General features: G+C 36.5%; 1 protein-coding gene across 5 annotated transcripts in view; it reads left to right on the forward strand.

The window, feature by feature from the left end:
• The window catches only part of LOC149822041 (transmembrane 9 superfamily member 2-like), a 35,387-nt gene extending 12,330 nt beyond the window's left edge, over positions 1-23,057 (forward strand). For all 5 annotated transcript variants that reach the window (XM_089980846.1, XM_089980842.1, XM_089980843.1 and 2 more), the window contains one exon: positions 22,563-23,057. In XM_089980846.1, coding sequence (XP_089836972.1) covers positions 22,563-22,782 — 220 coding nt within the window. In that variant the 3' untranslated portion in view covers positions 22,783-23,057. The remainder of the gene's footprint in view (positions 1-22,562) is intronic.
• Positions 23,058-25,799: the final 2,742 nt, after the last annotated feature.

Raw genomic sequence — 25,799 nt, forward strand, 5'->3', positions numbered from 1 at the left:
CACAACATTCCAAGAAGCTTCTATGAACAAATATTATTGAAAACTGAAGTATCATGGCATTTAGTTCTTCATGGAACTTCAGTTTGGCAGCAGAGTAATGTTCAATTAGTTTGACTAAACTATTTCAAGGGAGTAATGTTTGTTATTAATTATGGGCAGTTGTGGTACGATTTGTGTATTGGCACCTATTTACCTTTATACAGAATTAAAAGAAATTATGTCAATTATTAATTCCAAAATTGAGTGTACATTTGTATAACGTGTGTAATACTGTAATACCTTCTTGCTTGGCATGAAAATTCTCTCTTTGATACATAACTAGAACATGTCTGTTAGTAGGCCATCAACATTTTCTAGAGAAATTCTGATGCTTTTTTGTATGGGCTGTTGCATTTTTCTGAAACAAAATGTTGAACAGTTGCATTTGAGGTCTTTTCCTCTAGCATTTGGAAGCATTACCACTTCAAATCCAGCATGTCAAACACTATTTGGTCATTTTGTGTCACACGACATTAGGTGTATTTAATGTGAAAATCTCATTAGGGTTGTAGCCTGTATCGGGTCTAAAAGTAAGACCCAAACCCAACCCAATCTCATTCGGGTTCAAGTACACCTAAAAACTGTGGACCCATATGGGTTAATAGGTTCGGGTTGTAATGAAATAGCACAGAACCCAAGACATTCCAAATTGTAGTCCAAATGCCAATCAAAATGTATTTCGATACTAACAATACACAAACTTGATACAAGTTATATGAATAAATGATTTCATTTATAATGAATAGTAAAATACATAAAAGAAATAAATACATAAGAGCCTCACTACAATACACTCTGAAAACACACAAGAAACCTAAAACTACTCATCACTCTCTCAACTCTCTCTCTCTCACACACACACACATTTATAGAGAGAGGAGGAGAGAAGAGGGAATAAAGAGGAGTCCCTTCTAGCCATTGGAGAGGGTCCAACTGGTAGAAACCTAGCGTTGGACTAGCCTCCAACGGCTAGAAGTAGTCAACCTAGGATGACTTTATAGTGACTCACTGTAAGTTTGCAAATACAAAGGGAATCTCATTTACACAGGATATCATCATGTTCTTATATAATACAAATTCTTTAAGGGGTTTCTAGATCTTCCTTGATATGCTCGAAAGGTCTCTAAGATCATCAATAACGCCAATACTTTGAGAACCTGTTTAATAGACCAAAAGAGCAATCCAACTAGAAATATATATATATATATATTGGAGGCAAGATGGTCAAGCATGCCAAAAGTATCAATATATATAGAACATTCTTTATAAGTCACTTTAACATTAATCATTAATTTTTCAAACACAATAGACATTGAGAGACTTACCTCAATAGATAATTTTTAAGAAATCATAGTTCTTAATTCATAAGAGAACATAATTGCATACTATGTCACAGGGATTCGGCTAGCATGGTGCCGCACCCGCATCGATGCGACTCGACGCGGGTGCGGGTGCGGCACCGAGTGCGATCAACCCGACCCTGGGTGCATTGACCGCACCCAGGGTCATTTGTGTCCAACTTTTTTATTAAAAAAAATTTGTGTCCAATCTGCAGAGTGAGGGAGCTGAGGCGGCCGAAGGACTCGATCATGACGCCGGAGTAGGACGTGGACGAGCCGGAGTCGGTGAAGCGCAACAGGAATTCGATGGAGACGTCGAAGAGGAGGGCAAGGAGGAGGGAGGGGACGACCCCCAGCGCCTTGACGGTCGCCGAGATGGACATGATCCCCACGCCGATGATGGTCGTCGACACGTTGAGCACCGCCCCGGGGAACGACGCCCCACCACCACCATGGTCCACCTGCACCGCGGACGTCATGGCTTTGTCTCCCCTCGACTTGGGCAGCAGCAAAAGCCTCTCCTCCAGCTTCCCATCTTGCTAAGCCGGCGCCATGACCTCTCTCTCTCTCTATATATATATATATATATATATATAAATGGTTCCTTATTTTATTGGGAAAATGGTTGGCAACTGGGGTACATGTTCTCTGCCGTTTCTTTTTCCAAAATGACTATCGTATACCAAAATGCTTATCGCTGCGAAGACAATCGTGTCTGGATGCTTCTGCCGGTGGACCAATCACATGGCCTTGTGTGTTTTTTTATGTGGGACCTGTTAAAACATATGTAATAATACCATAATACCCGATAGGGGTATTATGGTCATTTCACAAAGTACCTCATAGGGGTACTTATTTTGTTTCTCTTATTTTACTATTTTTTATTTTTATTTTTATTTTTAAAATTGTATTTTTTGGATACCGAAAAGGGGCCCCACAATGGAGTCGTTGGGGCCCCCAACGGTCACATATGTGACCGTTTGGGGCTCCCAACGACTCTATTGGGAGCCCCTTTGGTCTCCTTTTCTTATAAATAGGGGGAACCCCCCATGTATGTGGTATTGCTCTTGAGAGCTCCTCTTCAATAATAGTGATATTATTTTTCATGTGTGTAGCCTTTTTATAAGGCCCTTAGTGGATTTCCTCTCTTGTGCTTGTTGCACTTGTCCGTGTGGGACATTGTGAATGCTTTAGCATTCTTGGTTTCTTCTGCTTATTTCATTACATGGTATCAGAGCCATACGATCTTCTAAAGGTAAAATCTTGTCTCTCTCTACTTCCTTTCTTTCTCACATCTTCATTGTGTAGCAATGGAAGTCAAGATCGATCTATCATTCAAACTCAATGGAAAAAATTACATGATGTGGGCATCCGCAATGGAGAATAATCTCAAAGGCAAGAAGTTTTGGGGTTATGTCATGGGAACCGTTCCGGAACCCCAACTTAAGCTCACAAAGATGGAAGGAGATCAAGAGAAGGCACTTGAAGGCGATGCTCGTCTCAAGGCCATTGAAGACTATAATCATCAAATGGAAGATTGGGAGAGCAACCATGCAAAAATCCTAGCATGGTTTATGAATAATGTCGAACTCAAGGTATGTGCAAATATTGCAAAATTTCGCCGGGCAAATGAAGCTTGGTTTTTTATGAAGGGTATGTTTACCCAAAAGGATCTTGCAAGAGCCTATTTCTTGCAAGAAAAAGTTAAAACCACAAAACAAGGTGACATGAGCATACAAGATTACTATAGTGCTCTAAATCCTTTGTGGGATGAATTGGCTCTTTTAGATCCTAAATGGGTATCTATGGAGGATGTGGTTCTAAGACAAAAACAAATGGAACAAGATAGATTGTTTCAATTTTTATTTGGGCTTCGTCCCGAATTTGAACAAGTGAGATCTTCACTTCTCCATAGATCCACGTTTCCTCCCTTAGAAGAGGCTATTGCCGAGATTACTCAAGAAGAGACTAGGCATAGCATGGGTAAAAGCATAGAGGAAGTTCTTGCTGTATCTAAACCCGGCAATCATGTTAAAACATACAAACCACCTCATTTTGGTAAGCAAGGGAGTGGTGGAAGAAAAATGATTATATGTCACCATTGTTATGAGCCGGGACATATTAAACCCGTTTGCCCAAAGCTAAATGGGGCATTCAAGCCAAAGGTGGCTTCCGTTGAAGAATCCACCACCAAAGAAGATGACGGCAAGAATGGGGATCTCAAAGATACTCTTGGACAAATCTCCTTGGCTCTTCAACAAATTCTCAAGGTCACTTCTTCTACCTCCGGTGCCGCCATTGCCTCATCATCGCCTCCCGGTACGTATTCTTGGATTTTAGATTCCGGAGCCTCTTTTCACATGACTCCTCATGAAAATGCATTGACCAATGTGCACGCCAATTCAAAATTATCTTGTGTCTCTACGGCCGATGGAACTTTTCTCAAAATAAATGGTATTGGAACTCTTGATTCTAAAAATACTCAAAATTTTCTTGTTCCAAAAGTTAGAATAGTTCCTAAATTAAATCTTAACCTATTTTCCGTTTCTCAAATAGCCGACCATGGATGTGAAATATCTTTCTCATCCCAAGGGTGCTTTGTGCAGGATCTTCAGTCCGGGAAGCGGATTGGGCAAGGCCATAGGAAGGGAGACCTTTATTTTATGGATGACTTAACACTTCCAAATACCTCATTTTGTACTTATGTCCAAGACAAAAATATTGAAACTTTGCATAAAAGACTTGGACATCCAAGTTACTCAAAAATGTATTTTTTTCCTTTTGGAAACAAGTTTTGTAAAGAAAAAGATATCAATTGCAAAGATTGCATTTTTTGGAAAAATGAAGTCTACTCCTTTTCCTATTAGAACCTTTGTGACAACAAGACCTTTTGAATTGGTGCATTCCGATGTATGGGGACCATCTCCGGTTTTATCCAAAGGTGGTTATTCGTATTATGTTACGTTTATTGATGATTATACTAGATATGTATGGATTTATTTTCTTAATGCTAAATCGGAAGTTTTTAACTTCTTCAAAGAATTTCATGCAAAAGTTCAAAATCAATTTCAAAGTCAAATATCCATTCTTAGATCCGATTCGGGTGGAGAGTATTTATCAAATGATTTTCAATCATATCTAAAACAACATGGCATTTGTCATCAAAAATCTTGCCCAAGGACTCCTCAACAAAACGGTCTAGCGGAGAGAAAACATAGACATATTTTAGAAACCACTAGATCCTTACTCATTTCTAAAAATATTCCTAAAAATTTTTGGGCCGAAGCCGTGTTGACCTCCACCTATTTAATCAATAGGATGCCATCTTCAAAATTGCATAACATCTCCCCTTATGAAAAACTTTTCAATATGACACCCGACTACAATCGTCTTCGTATTTTCGGGTGTAAATGCTTTGTTCTTTTGCATAAAAGAGATAAATTGTCACCTAAAGCAATAGAATGCGTATTTTTAGGATATGGTGAAAATAAAAAAGGATATAGATGCTTTGATCATAAGAACAATAAGTTATTTGTCTCCAAAGATGTAACCTTTTTAGAAGATGAAAATGGATTTGACATATTGGAAAAATCAAATGAAATTGATTATATGTTTATCAATGATCTTTTAGAATATTCCAAAGATGACTCTTTGAGTCATCCGGAAGTTTTAGAAAATACTCATGATTCTCATGATAATGATGTATCACCAACTAATGGTGACAATCTCCAAGTATACACTCGGCGTGAGGAAGCCCAACCTATTAGTGCTTTAGAAAAATTCTTGCGGCTTAATGAACCCCTAGAAGAAACCTCCCTTAGGCGTTCTTCTAGAGAATCGATTCCACCTAATAGGTTTGTCTCATATGAAACTCTTTCACCTAAATATAGAGCTTGTCTAATAGCCTTGCATTCTTACTATGAACCCTCCCATTATAATCAAGCAAAAAGTATACCTCATTGGGTTGAAGCAATGAAAGTTGAACTAGATGCTTTAAATAAAGCTAAAACTTGGGAAATAGTTCACCTTCCTCCAAGTAAGAAAGTTATAGGATGTCGATGGGTCTACAAAGTCAAAACAAAAAGTGATGGTTCCCTAGAGCGTTATAAAGCTAGATTAGTTGCTAAGGGATACTCACAAGAATATGGCATCGATTATGAGGAGACTTTTGCTCCCGTGGCTCGCATGACAAGCGTTAGAACTTTAATTGCGGTAGCATCATCTAAGAAATGGCCTATATTCCAATTAGATGTTAAAAATGCCTTTCTTAATGGTCAGTTGAATGAAGAAGTATATATGGACCCTCCGCCGGGAATCAGTGTTAACCAAGGTCAAACCCTTCGGTTATTAAAAGCCTTATATGGTCTTAAACAAGCCCCTAAGGCTTGGTATGATAGATTTAGTGCTATCATGTTACAATTGGGATTTCGCTCATGTTATACTGACACTGCTCTTTTTGTTAAACATGCAGGTAATAGTATCATCATCCTTCTGCTTTATGTTGATGATATGATCATCACTGGCAATGATGAAAGTGGTATTCTTAAAGTTAAAAATATGTTAAAACATAATTTTGATATGTCTGATCTGGGTTTTCTCAGGTACTTTCTTGGTATAGAAGTTGCATACTCTTCTCGAGGGTATATATTGTCACAGATGAAGCTTGCTGCAGACATATGTTCCAAATCTGGGATTTCAGATGATAAAAAGGTGGAGACTCCCGAGGTTATCAATGCTAAACTACGACTGGAGGATGGAGTTCTGCTGGATGATCCTACGCCCTACAGGCAACTCATAGGCTCCCTCACCTATCTGACTATCACCAGGCCCGATATCGCTCATGCTGTGCACTCTGCAAGCCAATTTCAGCATGCTCCTACATCTGTGCATATGAGTGCTGTGCTCCGGATCATTCGATATATTAAAAATACTTTGACTAAAGGGCTATTCCTATCCTCAATCTCTTCCTTAGATTTACTAGCTTATACTGATGCTGACTGGGGAGGAAACCCAAATGATCGAATCTCAACTACTGCTTTTGTGTGTTTCTAGGAGATTCGTTAATTGCTTGGAGGTGCAAGAAACAGCAAAAAGTCTCATTGTCTTCTACTGAAGCAGAATACAGGGCTATGGCAACCACTACAATGGAGCTTGTGTGGCTTCGAAGTCTTCTTCAAGATATGGGAGTCGAAATTACCGGTGCTTCGAAGCTTTGTTGCGACAACAAAAGTGCCATCTATATTGCCAGCAACCACACCTTTCATGAAAGGACTAAACATATTGAGATGGACTGTCATTATGTACGTGATGAATATCTTCGTGGGACAGTTACACTGCCATATGTCACTTCAGAATATCAACTTGCAGATTTCTTTACCAAAGCCCTGCCTGCTCCTCGCTTCTTGTTCCTTCTTGGCAAACTTTCGGTCATTCCCCCGTAAAGTTTGAGGGGGGGTGTTAAAACATATGTAATAATACCATAATACCCGATAGGGGTATTATGGTCATTTCACAAAGTACCTCATAGGGGTACTTATTTTGTTTCTCTTATTTTACTATTTTTTATTTTTATTTTTATTTTTAAAATTGTATTTTTTGGATACCGAAAAGGGGCTCCACAATGGAGTCGTTGGGGCCCCCAACGGTCACATATGTGACCGTTGGGGGCTCCCAACGACTCTATTGGGAGCCCCTTTGGTCTCCTTTTCTTATAAATAGGGGGAACCCCCCATGTATGTGGTATTGCTCTTGAGAGCTCCTCTTCAATAATAGTGATATTATTTTTCATGTGTGTAGCCTTTTTATAAGGCCCTTTGTATATCCCTTAGTGGATTTCCTCTCTTGTGCTTGTTGCACTTGTCCCTGTGGGACATTGTGAATGTTTTAGCATTCTTGGTTTCTTCCGCTTATTTCATTACAGGACCCACGTAGAACGAAGCGATGTGATTGGTTTGGTCCCCACCACAAGCCATTACGGATGGTACTGCAGTTTTATGCAAGAAGGGGCTTTATGGACATTTTTCTTTACACTTTCCATTCACGGTTCAGTCACAATTGTCATTGTGATATTGGGTCGGACGACTCTATGCGCTGGATGAACTTGGATGGAAAAGATGGCCAAGTTAAGAGTCTCATAGATGAGATTTCTTGAACGGCCCACCCTAACGCCTGCCTTGTGTATAGATCCTAACAATACAATTGGGTCAGACAGTTTCGTGGTTTTTTTTTTAAGTCCAGCTGGGGTTAAGCAGACCCACCATCTATTATTCAACGTACAAATGAGGTTTTGAACATGCAACGTCCCACCACAGGGAGAAGTGCTCCTACCCCCATTTGGTGTTGGGTTCCGTAGTTGTGCTTGCACCCGCACCCAAGGTTTTTGAAAGTGTCGCACCCGCACCCGCACCCATGTGACATAGATTGCATACTATAAAAAATGCATAAAATATCTCATAAATCATTGATCGTTTTAAACGTTCATGAAAAACATACATTATTCAAAGACAATACACACACATATTTATTAAAAAACACATTAATGCATAAACTGCATGGATTTTCAAACAACATCAATAGCATGAAGAAATAACTCACAAAAGATTTTAAATCACAAAGTCTCACAAAGGAGAGTAAATTACTCATGGTTAGATTTTCTTTCAAGAACAAATCATTTTTACAAAGCAGAAGATATAAGAAATGATTTAAGTCATTCAATAAGAATTTAAGATGATACAAATAAACATGAATTAATTAATTATTACATTTTAGAAGCAAGATTAACCCCACAACTAATGCATATATGAACGAACCATGCAATAGCTTAGAATCAATGAAAAAAACACTTATGGAGCAATTTTAAGAGATAACAATAACAACTTATAAGAAATATGAAGAGATTTAAAATTCCACAAATATCAATAAATGATATTTTGCAAATACCAATATATATGCAAAACATGCAAGGAAACCAATCATGAAACAAATTTAAAATATCCTTAATCATGCAATTAAAACATATATAATGTAAATATTTCAATAACTATTTACCACACAAGGATAAATTAGTAAAACTTTAGAAATTTTGAGGAGAGATTTAAAAATCCCACACAACATAATGAATAATATTTGCAAGTCTCAACAATAGTTCGACCACCACAATCACCTCAATAGACCTCCAAACCTCAAAATTCAAGTCTATCAGTGACTAGAACATGAGCATAATTACAATGCCACTAATGGGCTAAAAAACTCACAAGTATGAATAACCAACAAATTTTTTTGTCTATATAAAATGATACTTAAAACAAGTATATCAGCGACCAGAACAAGAGCATAATCACAATGTCACTAATGTGCTAAAAACACACAAAAAGTGTGAATAACCAATCAACATCTCTTGTCTACCTAAAATGACACTTAAAACAAGTGTGGCAACAAATAGAACAAGAGCATAATTACAATGGGTGCACATAACTCACCACATTAACAAAACAACATCTCTTGTCTATATAAAATGAAACTTGAATAAGTGTGTCATCTACTAGAACAAGGGTATTATATAAAGACACAAAAAAAGTGTGAGTAACCAATGGTTGCACGTAACTCTACACAAATAACATCTCAAATTGTCTACATAAAATAGCACTTAAATAAGAGGCATAATAGGAGAAAACATACAAGTTAAGAGAGTTTGTAATAGAAACAAACTAATGTCACCAAGAATAATAAAGATATTAATTTTAATAATATTTTGAAACACCATGATTTCAAAAATAGATAACTATCATAGATAAATAAAATTATAAGCATTCATAATAACAATGGTCAAATAAGCAAATGAGTGATATAACACACTCACGGAACTAGAGATCAAACAACCGTCAGTTCGATCCAAACTATAAGTCGATAATCTAAACTTGACAAAAAACTGAGGTGCACATAACTCACCCCAACAAGCATCTCTAGTTCAACAAAGGCAACATGGATCCAGAGGCCAATGAACTATTAATTAAACTCAATACAAGTGTCAACACGATACTCATAAACTTGAGAATTTAGACTAATAAGATGACATGAGGTGCACACATAACTCACCTCAAAGGCTTACTCTGACACAACAACAACAAGGCCAAAAGAAATGATGCAACATATAAAATTTTGTGATGGACAAAACCAATGCCATCAAAAGGCAAAAAATACTCACTGAAATCAATTTTCAAATAAGTGAGTTCATATATAAAAGTACCGATTTGAAAAAACAAGGTGTCAAATCAAATCCAATAAAGGTAGATGGAAACTTAGAATGAATATAGTGCAATCATATGCACAACAAAATGTCAATTTATGCAATCATATACATGGTCAATATAATAAGGCTATATATAGATATAGCTCAATCTAGATTATAAGTCTTCTATGAAACAATCAATGGAATATAACATTAAAGAGGGCCAAAATCTATAGAGATTTCTCAAAGAATTATATAGAAAATCAAGAGCATACACAAGTACAACTAATCATGGATACTCACAAAAAATGTATGTATATGCAATAATCTAATAACTTTAAAGCCACATATCCTATACAAAAGCTTACGAAGGATCACATAAGATATACATAGGAATATGCACAAATAATCATAAAGATATTAACATACCCAAAATATATTTTTTGAATTATCATGCTTACGCAAAAATCAATAAAACAATAACTCATTGTTAAGAGAAAATGTTAATTTAAAACACGTCTAATTTTTCAACAAAATACCAAACAAATTTAAAATGCACATAATTGTTAATGGCACATAAAAACATGCATAGATATATGTGTATGATACATGAATATGTAGATGATATGCCGATAGAGCAATCTCACAAGATTATATAAACCATCCATGGCATGACTAATGAGAGCATACATACACGAATTTAAAAATTCTTAAGTAGCATATCTCAATGAAAGCACCACATAAAATTTAAATAACATGCTTTGACATGTGGATAAAGTCACCAATGATCATTACGATAAAACACAATACATCTAACAAACATTAGCATTTTTGTAAGCAACATGAAAAACATATAAGCATAGTATTTAAGATTTTAAGAAACCACATAATCTTGCAAAATATAATTTTTTATTATGATATATTTTTTTAAATATATATTCTTAATCGAAATATATATTTCAAGTAAACATACGCAAAAACTTATGTCAAAAGACAATAATTTTCACAAATTCTAATTTTAATTAATTTAAAAAACATATTCATTTTTAATAAATAGCCATAATATTTCAAATATATACCATAAAAATCTAAAGTAGAGAATCTAAAGAAAAATACATACCGGAATACAAGAGTCTTGAGTCCAAGCCGTACATCAATTCAAATATTTCTTTTAAAGCACAAACACGATAAAGCACAAACACGAACAAGATGCCTTGCTCTGATACAATGTAATGAAATAGCACAAAACCCAAGACATTCCAAATCATAGTCCAAATGCCAATCAAAATGTGTTTGAATACTAACAATACAAAAACTTGATACAAGTATGAATAAATGCTTTCATTCATAATGAATAATAAAATATATAAAAGAAATAAATACATAAGGGCCTCACTACAATACACTCAAAAAACACACAAAAAAACCTAAAACTACCATTACTCTCTCAACTCTCACACATACACACCCACACATTTATAGAGAGAGGAGGAGAGAAGAAGGAATAAAGAGGAGTCCCTTCTAGCCATTGGAGAAGGTCCATTCTATAAATCTAGCCATTGGACTAGCCTCCAACGGCTAAAAATAGTCAACCTAGGTTGAATTTATATATATAATACATGTAATAATACATAAAAAAGTACATTTATCTTAAAATGGGTATGCATTGGGCCGGTATAATCGGTTTGGCTCTTTAATAGACCCGTTTTAATTCGGGTTTGGGTATGGCTGGAAAAAGTAGACCCATATGGGTTAATGGGTTCGGGTTTTAGTTTGGATCAGAGTTACCGGAAGCGCCTAGGCAAAAGGGGAAGCGCGAAACGTCGCGCTTCCGAAGCGTGAGGGGAAGCGTCCCCCTTTTTTAGGAAGCACGTTTTCCTTTTATGGGAAGCGCGCTTCCCCACGCTTCCCCCTCGCTTCCCCCATTTTTTCATTTTTTCGCTTCCCTCTCGCTTTCTGTTCGCTTCCTAGGTCGCTTCCGAGACGGTTCAGAATTTTCTTCTAAGTGGTCCCACGCTTCCCCGCTTCCTAAATTTTTGAAAGTGCCTCGCTTCCCGCTCCTCGACTGGTAACTCTGGTTTGGATCAATGTTGTGAAAAGCGTTGAGATGTAGCATAGCGCTCCACCAAAAACTAAAGCGAGGCGTAAAGCGTAAGCTTCAAATTTTAAAAAAACTTTAAAAATATCTACAAATGCAAATAAATAAAAGAAATGCTTTATTGATGAAGCAAACACAATAAAAAATAGAAAAAATCATCAATATAGAAAAAAACATGATTCATATTGCAATAAACAACGACAGTGAAAAAAATCATCAATACAAAAAAAATGATATAATTACAAAAAATCATCAATATAGAAAAAATCATGATTCAGCAGAGAGAGAGTCGAGCTCGAGTTCTTATTCTTCTTAGAGACGATACTTGAGAGAGAGAGAGGGCGAGAGATGACAGGCGAGAGAGAGGTAGAGTGAGTCATGAGGCGAGAAAGTGAGATGCAAACAAAGAGGAGAGGCAAGAGACAAGAGGGTGAGGCGACAGAGAGAGGGGGAGTCGACAGGTGAGAGAGAGGGAGAGTGAGTCGAGAGGCGAAAAAGAGGGAAAGGTGAGAGGCCCAACCCTATTTAGGGTTGGGCTCAACTCCAAATTTTGGTCAAATGGGGGCCTTAGGGACTTTGCACTATTTGCATGCGCCTTAAGGCTAATAAAAGAAATATGTAAATGGTGCAGCAATACGAGGTTCTCTTTAGATGCAAACCAAAGAGATATGTAACTAAGTTGTTATTAGTTGTCATTCCCTGGTTTCTTCCTCTCAAGTCTCAACTTTCAAAAGCTGCAACCAAGAAATAAATTAGAGAGAAAATGCGATAGAAGCCAAGAGAAGGCAGGATTTTTGTTTTTTGGGAAACAATGAAGTGATAATCTTCATGGAGAATATCAATCAACCATATAACTAGTTTCCTTCTCCAAGGAAACTTTCTAAATTCCAAGATTAAAAAGCTTTCCTAAACTCGGTCTGAATCGGCTAACTCGCCAACTCGTCCGAGTGAATTGGTTCAGGTATATAGTTGGATTGGTTCAGGTTTGGGTTCGGGTACATAACAGTTGGGTTTGATTCAGGTCGGTTCGGTTTTAAAATATGGAGAACCATTCGGGTTAAAGTACATAATTGGGTCGGGTCCGTTCGGGTTCAGGTCTTCATTTACAATACCCAAGACCCAATCTGTTTTCACTACAGGTCTAAATTTTGGATTCAACCCAAACCCACATGTTAATTAATATTGGTTTGTGACATTGGGTCGGGTCGGGTATAAAACGACAGCATTTCTCATGAGATTTTCAATTTTTTTTATTTATCTTGAGTTATTATCACAAATTCTAGGTAAAAATCTATAAAAACAAATAATTTCTCAAAAAAAATAAAAATTGAAATAAAACAAACTAATTATACAATTAAATTTTACATAAAAAATAAAATAAAATCTACTTTGAACTCCAAAAAATCATATCTAGAAGTATCGACTATCAACCATCAAACATTAAACATAAAATATGTAAGAAATATCAACCATAAACCATCAAAGATCAAATAACAACCATCAAGCATCAAACATCGAATATATAGGAACTATCAAGTATCAACTATAAATCATCAAACATCAAGTATCAATGATCAGGTGTCAAAACAAAAAGAAAATACTTGCAACAATGCAAACATAATGATGTTTTAAGTTTACACAAAAAAGTCACTTGCTAGTTGCTACTAGTTAAGAAATCAACTCTTCGTTAAATTCTTGGCCTTTAATGTTGTTATCCTCATCCTTATCTTCTATTTCTTTTTCTTTATTTCTTTCTTCAATTAAGCCATGTGCAAATGCTTCAATGTCTTAATGCATAATAGGACGAGAATCTTTTGCTTCCTTTCCAACTGAAGTTTTTTGCACGTGCATATTCACGCACATATACATTAAATCAAAAAGAGTTGTTGGCTCAAGACGGTTTCTCCTTTTGGTATGTGCCGCTTCAAATGCACTCAAATTTCTTTCACATGCGGATGTGTTGCATGGTTGACTAAGTATCTTGATTGCCAAATTTTGCAATATAGGAACATTTGCTCCACTCATTTTCTACCATATCCCTAATAAAAATAACATGTTATAAGAAATTGAGAATATATTCTAAAGTAAAAAAATTTAAAAATGCAAATAAAAATTAAAACTTATGGGGATGGGCAGTACGAAGAAAATATATTGTAATCTCATTGAAGATCTTTGGATATTTGGAATGATAACAAGTCAATTCTGAAGTATGATTATCCTTTTCTTTATTCTCAACCATCTTTTTCACTATTCCCTTCATTCCTTACATGATTTTACTATTCATCTTCACATGACCATTATAAAAAGGATGTGGATTTAAATATCCAACATATAAGTCACTTTTTAGGTTTACTTCTCATCTACAATAAATGATGTCCCATATTTGCATATACTTATCTATTTGACCAATCTTTTGGTTGCTTCTTTAGCACAATTTACACCTTCATACAAATAACCTATGGTAGAACCATCTCCATCTACCATCCTCTAGAGCTTTACAAGTGGTTTATTGCTACTATTTCTCTCTCATTTTTTCAAAAATCTCCTCATTTTCCTTCTCTTCCTTAACTTTTTTTAAATTTCTTCGTTCTTAAGAAGCAACCAAAAGCCTCAACTTATCTTCCATGTTCAATATAGATTATAAACAAAAAAATTAGTAATAAAACGAGTAACCCCAGGCCTTTGTATTTCTCTATCCTTTAATTTTTCATAAGTTGCAAAATTGATTATGATTTATACATGAGATTGACAATCCTTTTTGCATCAAAAAATATACGAGAGAAATTAAGCAATCTTTCACAATCTTTAAGCATTAGATTAAGACAATGTGCAACACAAGCTGATGTAAAAATATGAGGAAATTTCACCTCAATTGCAACCCTTGCTTTCACATAATTTGACCCATTATCTGTTATAAATTGAACCACTATGTAGTCTGATTTCCTTAATAACAAATTGTATATACTGTTAAAATATTGTGTCTCTTTTATATATATATATAACCCGATAAGGGTATTTATGTAAATTCACATGTTTTACGCATGTTCTTGTTTGAGAATATGTTGTATTTGTTTTTTTTTTTTTTGTATTTCTCTTTTTTTATTTTTTGTTCTTTTCCTCTCATTTAATGAGATGTCACATGGGGGCCTCCAACACATAGGTTGGAGCACCCTCCAACGGTTACTTTTCTAACCGTTGGAGGGGCTCCAACATATGTATGGGAGCCCCCCCATTGCTCCAAAGTAGTATAAATAGGGGTGACCCCCTTGAGCTTCTTTAAGCTTTTGTAAAGCCCCTTTTGGGACCCAATATATTCAAGTTGATATTTTTTACTTTTGTGCATTTGTATCTGTGCTTTTGTGCACTTGTGAGAAGTTCTCCTTTTGTGCCTTTGTGCACACCTCATGTTTTTAGCATTGTGTTTTTACACAAAATCTCCTTTTATAAAGATTTTCACATGGTATCAGAGCGAGGTCACTTGGAGAAAGAAATTGGTGTGGCTCTTCACAAATATTGAATGCCTCGAAAAGCGTGCCTTCATCATTTTGGAAATTGGCGTGAAGACTCTTCTTCATCCAATATTTTAGAAGATTACTACAACAAGTAAGATTTAAAATCTTATTATGGTACGTATTCTTTTATCTCATCTTATCTCTTTAATGGGTGAAAAAAACTCATTTTTCTCTTGGTTTCAAGCTAAATGACTCTAACTATCATGTGTGGGACGGAAATATGGAAGCTCACATTAAAGGAAAAGGGCTTTGGGGTTACGTTCAAGGCTCAATTCCGGAACCGGAGCCTAAAATCACTTTGGTCGAAAGAGGGGAAATAAAAATTCTTAAGGGAGATGAACGAACCAAGACTCTTGAAGAATATAGCAAAAAACATGAGTGGGAAATGAAGAATTTCAAAATCTTGTCATAGATCTTCTCCTCGAGACGAGAATCAATGCCAATATTATAAAGTTCAAAAAGGCATCTCAAGCATGGGAGTATCTTGAAAAGATGTACACCTCTAGGGACTTGTCCCATAAGTATTATCTCCAAAAGAGGGTGTTAACTCTTCTCCAAGGAGAAATGACTATAAGGGAGTATTTTGCCGAACTCTCTTCCGTTTGGCATGAGCTTGCTATGCGCGAACCAAAGTGGAGTGAAGAGGTCATAGAGCTTCGTCATAAGCAATTATAAGAAGATCGATTTTTTAATTTTTTGAATGAGCTAAGGCCCGAGTTCGAGCAAATTAGATCTTCTCTTATATCCTCCTTCACCTCTTCTTCTCTAGAAAACTTCATTACAAAATTAAGTGGAGAGGAAACTTGGATGGGCATTAGCAAGCAAAGTCTAAGTGTTCTTGCAATGCCCACAAATCAAGAAGAATGTGATGGGGTGAATACGGTTTCTAGGCCCGGAAACAACTTGAGGACATATAAGCCTCCACATTGTAAAAATCAAAATCAAGGATCCAATAGAGGACATGGCGGAAGAAGGGACTATAACAAAATTGTGTCACTTTTGCAAGGAAACCGGGACACATCAAACCGGTTTGTCCCAAATGAAAGAAATTATTGGCTATGGCTACCACATCCCAACATCAAAAAGAAGAAGGTGCATCTACTTCTACAAATGGAGCTCTTTATGGAAGCTCTTCAACCTCTTTTTAAGGGAGTCATTTCCGGTGCTGCCGTATCTACTCCTTCCCCTCCAGGTAAAACTTCTTGGCTTTTAGACTCGAGTGCTTCATTTCATATGTCTCCAAACATTTCTTCTCTTTTCGAATATTCTAAAAGTTTGTCACAATCTTTTGTTTCAACCGCGGATGACACTTCTCTTGAAATTAAGGGGATTGGAAACTTTGAAACTCAAAATTTCTTTATTCTCAAAATTAGATTTATACCTAAATTGAATTTGAACTTACTTTCCGTCTCTCAACTTTAGGACCTTGGATGTGACATTCAATTTTCATCTAATAAATGTTTAATACAGGATCACCGGTCCAAAAAGTTGATTGGGGAAGGCTCTAGGAAGGGAGACTTGTACTATGTGAATTCTCTTCAAATCCCTAAAACCCCTTTTTGTAATGTGGCCCAACATAAAGACATAAATGTTTGGCACAAAAGACTTGGCCATCCCAACATCACCAAGTTATCCTATTTGCATTTTATTAAAAATCTTCGTAAAAGTATTTTCTCTTGTAATGATTGTATTTTTGGAAAAATAAGAAGTATGCCTTTTGAACAAAGATCTATATTTATCACAAAACCTTTTGAAATTGTTCATTCGAATGTTTGGGGACCGACACCCATCATATCTAAGAGAGGCTTTGCCTATTATGTGATTTTTGTGGATGATTTTTCTCGATATTGTTGGATATATTTTCTTAAACATAAGCATGAAGTGTTTTCATGTTTTAAATCATATCATATGATAATTAAGAATCAATTTAATAGTAATTTAAAGATATTTAGGACCGATTCCGGAGGTGAATATCTTTCCAATGAATTTAAGAAATATCTTGAAGACTATGGTATTGTCCATCAAAGATCGTGTTCTAAGATCCCACAACAAAATGGGTTAGCCGAAAAGAAGCATAGGCATATCATTGAAACCACTAGAACCCTTTTTATTTCTCAAAGTATTCCAAAAAAAAATTGGGCCGAAGCGGCTCTTGCTTCAGTTTATCTTATTAATCGTTTTACATCCAAAAATTTAGATAAAATCTTTCCTTTTGAAACTCTATATGAAAAAAAAACTCGATTATAATAGATTGAGAGTTTTTTGTTGTAAGTGCTTTGTCCTTACAGATAAGAGTGATAAACTCTCACCTAAAGCCATTCCTTGTGCCTTGGCTATTCCGAAACCCAAAAAGGGTTTCGATGTTATGATACTAAAAATAATAAGTTATATGTCTCAAGGAATGTAACATTTTTGAAAAATGACAGTGGTTTTGAAAAGAATGAATCTCATTTAGAAAATGTTGACTATTCCTTTCTCTTTGATATTTTATCTAAAGATGATGATATCTCTAGTGATGATGAATCAACATATAACAGTGACAATGAAGTGGTTAAAATCAACAATAACTCTAACCCTACTACCTCTCAAGAAGAAAATATAACTAGAGATCCTATCACCTATACTCATAGAGATAGACGCACTTTTAGAAGTGCTATTGAGCAATATAGTAAACCTAGCGAATCTATCTCCTCACATGATTCAAACCCTAGAAGAACTAGAAGAACTTCCTCTAGATTCCTGTCTTTTGATTCTTTCTCTCCTAAATATCGGGCTTGTTTAAGTGTCATTCACTCATATTTTGAACCAAAAAATTTTGAAGATGCCAAACGATGTATTGAATGGAGAGAAGTCATAGAGAGTGAACTCAAAGCGCTTAGGAAAGCCAACACTTGGGAATTTCAAACGCTTCCCAGTAGAAATAAAACTATAAGATGTCGATGGGTGTTCAAAGTCAAAATCAAGAGTGATGGATCTCTTGAGAGGTATAAAGCTCATATAGTAGCTAAAGGATATAGTTAAGAATACGGGATTGACTATGAAGAGACATTTGCTCCAGTAGCTCGCATGGTTACTGTCTGATGTCTCATCACCATTGCTTCCATTAAAAAATGAAATATTTACCAAATGGATGTCAAAAATGTTTTTCTAAATGGTGATCTTAATGAACAAGTCTACATGAATGCTCCACCTAGTATGAAAATTCCTAAAAATAAAGTTCTTCATCTTCGTAAAGCTCTTTATGGCTTGAAACAAGCTCCCAAGGCTTGGCATGATGGGTTTAACAATGTAATGACTGAAAATGGTTTTACTTCATGTTATACTGACACTTCATTGTTTGTTAAGAAATCTGATGTAAGGATTGTTATATTACTGACATATTTTTGGGGAATTAAGGTTGCCTATTCTCACAGAGGCTATTTTCTGTCTCAAATTAAACTTGTTTGTGAAATTCTTGACAGATCAGGAATCACAGATGACAAGGTCTACGAAACTCCTGAAATAGTAGGTTCAAGGATGAAGATTGATGATGGAATTCTCCTAAAAGATCCCACACCTTACTAGCAACTGGTTGGATCCCTAACGTATCTCAGCATTACTAGGCCTGATATTTTTCATTCAGTACATGTTGCTAGTCAATTTCAACATCACCTACTACTAGTCTTTCGCATCATCAGATACATAAATGGTACAGTAAACAAGAGAGTATTTTTATCTTCTTCTTTTGAATTAAGTTTAATTGCTCATACTGACTATGATTGGGGAGGTGACCCAAATAACCGTCACTCCACCACTAGTCTTTTTATTTTTTTAGGTGAACCATTAATCTCTTGGAGATGCAAGAAGCAATAGAAAGTATCGCTTTCATCCACCGAAGTTGAGTATAGAGCCATGACATCTACCACCATGAAGATTGTTTGGATTTGCAGCTTGTTGGAAGATATGAATATTCAAGTTCAAGGGCTCACAAAATTATGTTGTGATAATAAAAGTGCAATCTACATTGTCAAAAATCACACATTTTATGAGCGCACGAAGCATACCGAGATGGACTGTCACGGCGTTCGTGAAGAATATTTAAGAAGAACCATTGACCTTCTTTATGTTACATCAAAATATCAACCGGTAGACTTCTTCACCAAGGCGCTGTGTTCTCCAAGATTTAACTTCCTTCTTGGCAAAGTTTCGATTGTCACCCTAAGTTTGAGGGGGGTTGTTAAAATATTGTGTCTCTTATATATATTCATATATATATCTTTAACATGATAAGGGTATTTATGTAAATTCATATGTTTTACGCATATTCTCATTTGAGAATATGTTGTATTTGTTTTTTATTTTCTTTTTTTGTATTTGTCTTTTTTATTTTTTGTTCTTTTCCTCTCATTTAATGAGATGTCACATGGGGGCCTCCAACACATAGGTTGGAGCACCCTCCATCGGTTACTTTTCTAACCGTTGGAGGGGCTCCAACATATGTATTGGAGCCCCCCCATTGCTCCAAAGTAGTATAAATAGGGGTGACCGCCTTGAGCTTCTTTAAGCTTTTGTAAAGCCCCTTTTGGGACCCAATATATTCAAGTTGATATTTTTTACTTTTGTGCATTTGTATCCGTGCCTTTGTGCACTTGTGAGAAGTTCTCCTTTTGTGCCTTTGTGCACACCTCGTGTTTTTAGCATTGTGTTTTTACACAAAATCTCTTTTTATAGAGATTTTCAATATATTACTCAATATATTCAGATCCTTTAGCACACTTAGATTCAAAAAGCACTGTGCATTTAGGACATGAAGCCAAAATATTTATGTGGGTAATTTTTGTTGTCAGTCCATATATCAAACATCAAAGTGCATCATGATATATACCAAGACTCTTTCACCTACAACTTGCTCTTTTAAGTCTTAAAGTCATTTTATTCTAATTGTTTCACTAATAGGAGAGGTATAGTTGGGTCTACAATTTACACTGGCACTAATCATCTCCTTAAATGCATCATCTCTAGCTAACCTAAAAAATAAATTGTTCATGACAATGCATTTCATAACACAGTTATCCACATGTTCTTTCTCCTTGATTATGGCAACCTTAATTAGCTCCTAATCATAAAATTTAGAGCTAAAACTGAAAACTTAATCAAAACTCAAAGAAAAGCAACAAAATTATCAGGTTTCCTTCTTTTTTCTTTTGGGGTGGAGGTGTGGGGGGCGGGGGGGACGAAACAAAAAGAACCACAATATTATCACAAGTTTTTTTTCTCGCAATAATATTGCTGTACTTTGTCAAAAAGTAATTTTTGCAAGAAATACTATTTCTCGTGAAAAATATAATGTTTTTATCATTCACTCAAAATCTCACAAAATTTTCATGAGAAATTTGTTTTTTTCGTGAGATTTGTCACTATGGTTACACCCCTACCCCCCCCACCACCACACACTTATATATATATATATATATATATATATATATATATATATATATATATATATATATATATATAGAGAGAGAGAGAGAGAGAGAGAGAGAGAGAGAGAGAGACCTAGCTGTTGGTTAGAGAAGGGAAAGGGAGCAGAAGGTGAGAGCCCTTACCCATAGTGCCAACTTGCCTGCCATTCAGTATACATTATTTTTTTTTTTGCTTGATTTTGTTTATTTATTGGGAGTATCAAGCACACTATCCATAACATGAACAGGTGATGTTCTTGCGAAAGAGAGTAGTAGTAGTTGTTAAATTATGTAATCAAACTTGTAATTTCGCATATATATTTTATATATATAAGGTAATACATATACATATATATAATATATGTATATGTATTTACCAATTATATATATAAAATATATATATTCCTAGTAAGGGTAGTTTAGGAATTTTACACATATTCTTTTTCGAGAATATGTTTTTGTATTTATTTTCTTTTTCTTTTTCTTTATTTCTTTTTCTTTTTTGCATTTAATGCATTGTACTTGCATTGGGAGGGGCCCAACCCACTAGTCGTTGGACCCCTCCAACAGTCACATTTGTGACCGTTGGAGGGGCTCCAACGACTATGTGGAGCCCCTCCCAAGGCCTCCTCCAAGCCCTATATATATGGGCAGCTCCTCTTGTATTTTCTCAAGGGATTTGGGATTATAGCCCAACCTCTTTAGTTGTTTATGAAACTTATGAGTGCTTTTGCACATTTGTGATTCGGTGTGTTGTGCTTGTTGTGCACAAGTGTTCTTGGGTGTGTATGTTCACATGTTTGTTCTCAAGGTTGCTGCGTTATCAACTAAAGTATCTTGTTGAAGATACTTTTACAGTAGTAGTATGTGCATATACAAAAATTAAGGTATGTTAAACTCTATTACGGTGACAATACTGTAGGGGAGGTCTTGCGGAAAAATATGACTCATGGAGAGTTTAATCCTGGCTTAGGATGAACGCTGGCATCCTTATAACTGGACTCTCTTGTCATTCTTTATATATATATATATATATATATATATATATATATATATATGATTCGACTAACCTGGCAAACTGGGCTAATCTTTGAATGGGAAAAAGAATTGATATGCAGGGTTTGTTTGATGTGGATCATGTGTATTTAAATTACTTATTTATAGTATATTTCTTGGGGTAGCTTTAGCTTCGAGAATGACTTTGGTCAGATATATCACTAGAGGGTTTCTACTAAAGTCATTGTTATTGTGTAATTGTTAAATGCATACTTTGTTGTCCTCCAAAATGGATGACCGGCAAGAAAAATAAAATGCCTCGGTTTGTTATTTAAGCTAAATTTTGGTTATTTGAAACCAAGTAAAGCCTGGTGTTGCAAGAAAACTACCAAGTTTTCTGGTATGAATCGACTTTGGATGTTCCAAGTAAAATTTTTGACTCGTTGCTAATTGAAGTGTTTATTTTACACTTGCCCACAAGGGCTCCACTCATCTGGTAGGAGCGACTTGCAAATATCACCAAGTTCAAAACCCACAGGTGGCGTCCCTTCCTGCTTGATCGAAGCTGGGTGTACTCCTCTGTGGGCAGGGGGACCTCAAGGGTTTTACCAACCGGAGGCCAGTCAATGTGCAGTCGGAATGGGGGAGTTTTCCCTTGGATTATTAAAAAAAAAGTGTTTATTTCACACTCTCCCTGCATGCAGAATACATATTCATATCTTATCATAAAGCCTGCGGATAAGCTGATGACTGTTTCAGCAATACATGGAATCATCAAAGATTCATCTATTTAATAAATAGTTCTGAATGATGAATAGTGCTATCTGAGTTTTTAAATTTTTGAAACAGGAACAAATCAATCTTGATATTTTAAGATATCTCATAGGGTGATCTAATGTGGTATTGCAGATCTGTTGTCTGTGGAGGATCAACAGGAGTATTCATCTTTGGCTATTGCCTTTACTATTACTATGCAAAATCAGACATGTCTGGTTTTATGCAGACATCTTTTTTCTTTGGCTACATGGCCTGCGTATGCTATGGGTTCTTCCTCATGTTGGGCACTGTTGGTTTCCGTGCATCATTGATATTTGTTCGCCACATATACAAATCAATCAAATGTGAGTAGATGACTTCGTCAAGATGGGCTAAGTGATTGCCATCTCCCAGCTTGCTGTGGGTGGTGCCATGAATGACCATGAAGTATCCGATGGCCATCTTTCATCATTTCTATATTAGTTCCATAAGTTGTAGCAAAAAAACTTGATATTAACCTTGAATCTCATTATCTTTTTTATACCTATATTATATTCATAGGTTCAAATTTCTTTCCACCATCCAATTTTGTGATTAAGTGACGTTCTACATTATGTTTAATCCATTTGGAGGCATTGTGATACTCTTTTGATCTTCAAGAAAGTTATACTAATTTTAGATGGGCCAGAAGGCCCCTCTAATTTTGAATAATTGTTGATTTAGAAACATCGGTATCCAAAGTCTAAGGGCCTCATTTGAAACCTACTACTTGGCTGCAACGTAAATTAAAGCTTAAGAGACGTTGGCCACAATTTGGATCCATCCATCCATTGGCTCAGATGGTATAACCTGAAGCCTTGGGATATTGAGAGTCCAGTTCTGCAGGCCAAACACATGAATTTTGTTTATGGGCAGCACAGAAAGCTCAATCCAATAATCCTGCATTGCAGTTTTAGAAACAAATATATCGGTGGCTACACCAATCAAAAAGGAAAAGAGGATTTTTCCTTCTATGAAGCCGAACAGTTAATGAAGAAAATTGTAATAAGAAATATCTGAGAGCAGCTTTCCTTGTGAAAAGCAATCCACAAGTCCACAGCAAGCTTCCAACCCACATTGCCAAGTAGGACTTATTTTTTGCAGGAAGGTCCATGCAGGGATCAATGCAGACCTCCTCCTTTGGGACCTGACCCATACTGAACCCTATAGGGTCAAGGTTTGGTGATAAATAAGAAGGCCTGATTAGAATCTGGGTTGGATGCAAAGGATCCTATTAATATATGGAGCCGGGTATGGATTGTGAAATTTCATACCCAACCCGAGTTCTGATTAAGATCCGCAAATTTTCAATGTAAAAATGATAAAGACATATTATTTTATTAGGTATGGTTTCTCTTATGGTGGGTCCGACTAGACCCAGTACCATCATCTCAAATCAAGTTTGGGTCTGGTTCTACCTAGGACCGAACCAAACCCGAACGATCGATACCCCTACTTCACAGATTTCTCCTGTAAGTGCATTTTGCTCGTAGGCCTTGGTCACTAAGGGCCTGTTTGCCTGTCATGAAAAAGGGGGGCTTTCCACGGAAACACATGCTACCCTGTGCATTTCCACAGGCTCCACAACAGTGACACAAACACGAGCTCCCCCCTTTTACACAGTAATGGTTCCAGTGGGAGGGGGACTCATCTTCTGCGGAAGAGAGCTCCATGGAAAGGTTACCATGGAGCTCTCTTCCGTGACACACAAATGCCCCATAAAGAGCTAAGTGCAGTAGCCTAGCTTCTTTCGGCCACCAGTGGAAGGCCTTGGCCTCCCCCGCCTAGGTCGAGTCCCTGCAGGATTCCACCAGCGCTGTCATTGACCACCAATGCGCCAAGCCGTTAGTCAAACAATATGAGCCAACAAATTTCATCAGCTCGGGCTGATGAAATTTCAACTGTATAGTTCAGTGTGATCTAGGAATAATTTTGGAGATTGGCCCCCTGGAAGACCAAGGTTGTCCTGGTAGGTGGTAGAGCAAAATATTGGGACTGAGATTCACGTATCCATGCAAAGTTTCCACTTAGATTTGAGTACCCAAAGAAAACAAATTGAATGCCTAATTGCTCACTGATCGAGCGCTCTTGCGCCGAAGATGAACAGGGCTAAGCTATCTGCCAAAGCTGTAGGATGCTGTCAAAAAGACATTTTCAGCCAAGTTGGCCCCATGTGTAGACATGCCCATGCCGAGCAACTTGTGACTTGCATTCTTTGTTTACTGGATACCTGCCCTGCACCTACTCAGGCACTATGTTCACCCTTAATAAACCTGAAATTTAAAATCGGTGTCACATTGAACCTATCAGAAAGAGATTAGGCTATGTTTGGGAGCCATGTGTTGGGACGGAAACATGGCTTTCATGCCTTGCCAAAACAAGGAGTTGGGGTTCATGGTATTGCCAACCCCACAAGATGATTGGGAGCTCATTGTGGATTTCAAGTGGTTTTGGTGTTGGCTCCCAAACAGGTGCATTCGCATTTTGGAAGAGGCAAACCACAAATTGTCTATGCAAGCCAAGAAGAGGAAGAGGCAAACCAGCAAAATGTCTTTACAAGCCAAGAGGATGAGGCAAAAGAAAAAGAGAAGATGAAGAAGAATCGATTGATTAGGGATTTTTTAGGGGGAGATAGAGGGGAGGAGAAAGAGGAAGAATAGCAATCGATTCATTATACCTGAGTTCCAAAGGTGCTCGAGAGCTGCATAGCAGCAGCGTTGGAATTGAGTCCTGTCGTTGTGTTGTCAACGACTACCTCTCTGAGAGAGTCAAAATGTTTGTAATGGAGACGGAGTTGTATTACCAACTCCAACCCCAATGGATTGACCACACAATACCTCCCAAACACCCCAAGCATGCAGTGGAAACCACAATACAACACCAAAACCATGGATTCGATGTTCCCAAACATACCCTTAGACTCCCTTATCTCCAAAAGGCCACCATCATGATTGTGGTATCAACTGTCAAGTACCTCAGGTTTTTTCAAAAGTAATCCAAATATCTTTGAACACTGACATAGACGTTTTTTATTAGCTCTTTTTCAATTATTTTTTTAGTTTGCTGTTCTATTTACAGTACATCTTTTAAGTCTTACGTTATATCTTTTCATAAAATTTGCCGTGTGGCCATGCCAACAGCCAAACCAAAAGGAAATAATACATGAAGAAGACAACCATGAAACAGAAGAAAAACAGATTTCCCTTTATATGAATCAAATGCAATTTCAGAAGGCAAATAAGCAGCCTCTTGGGCAACATCCTCTAGAATTTGTTAAATCGTGCTCTAACTTAAATAAAGAATGGCAAAAGTATCACTTTATCATAAAAAAACACCATAATCCTTTTGTTG

This window comes from Nuphar pumila, chromosome 11, assembly GCF_984573655.1.
Source record: "Nuphar pumila chromosome 11, dmNupPumi1.hap1.1, whole genome shotgun sequence".
NCBI lineage: Eukaryota > Viridiplantae > Streptophyta > Magnoliopsida > Nymphaeales > Nymphaeaceae > Nuphar > Nuphar pumila.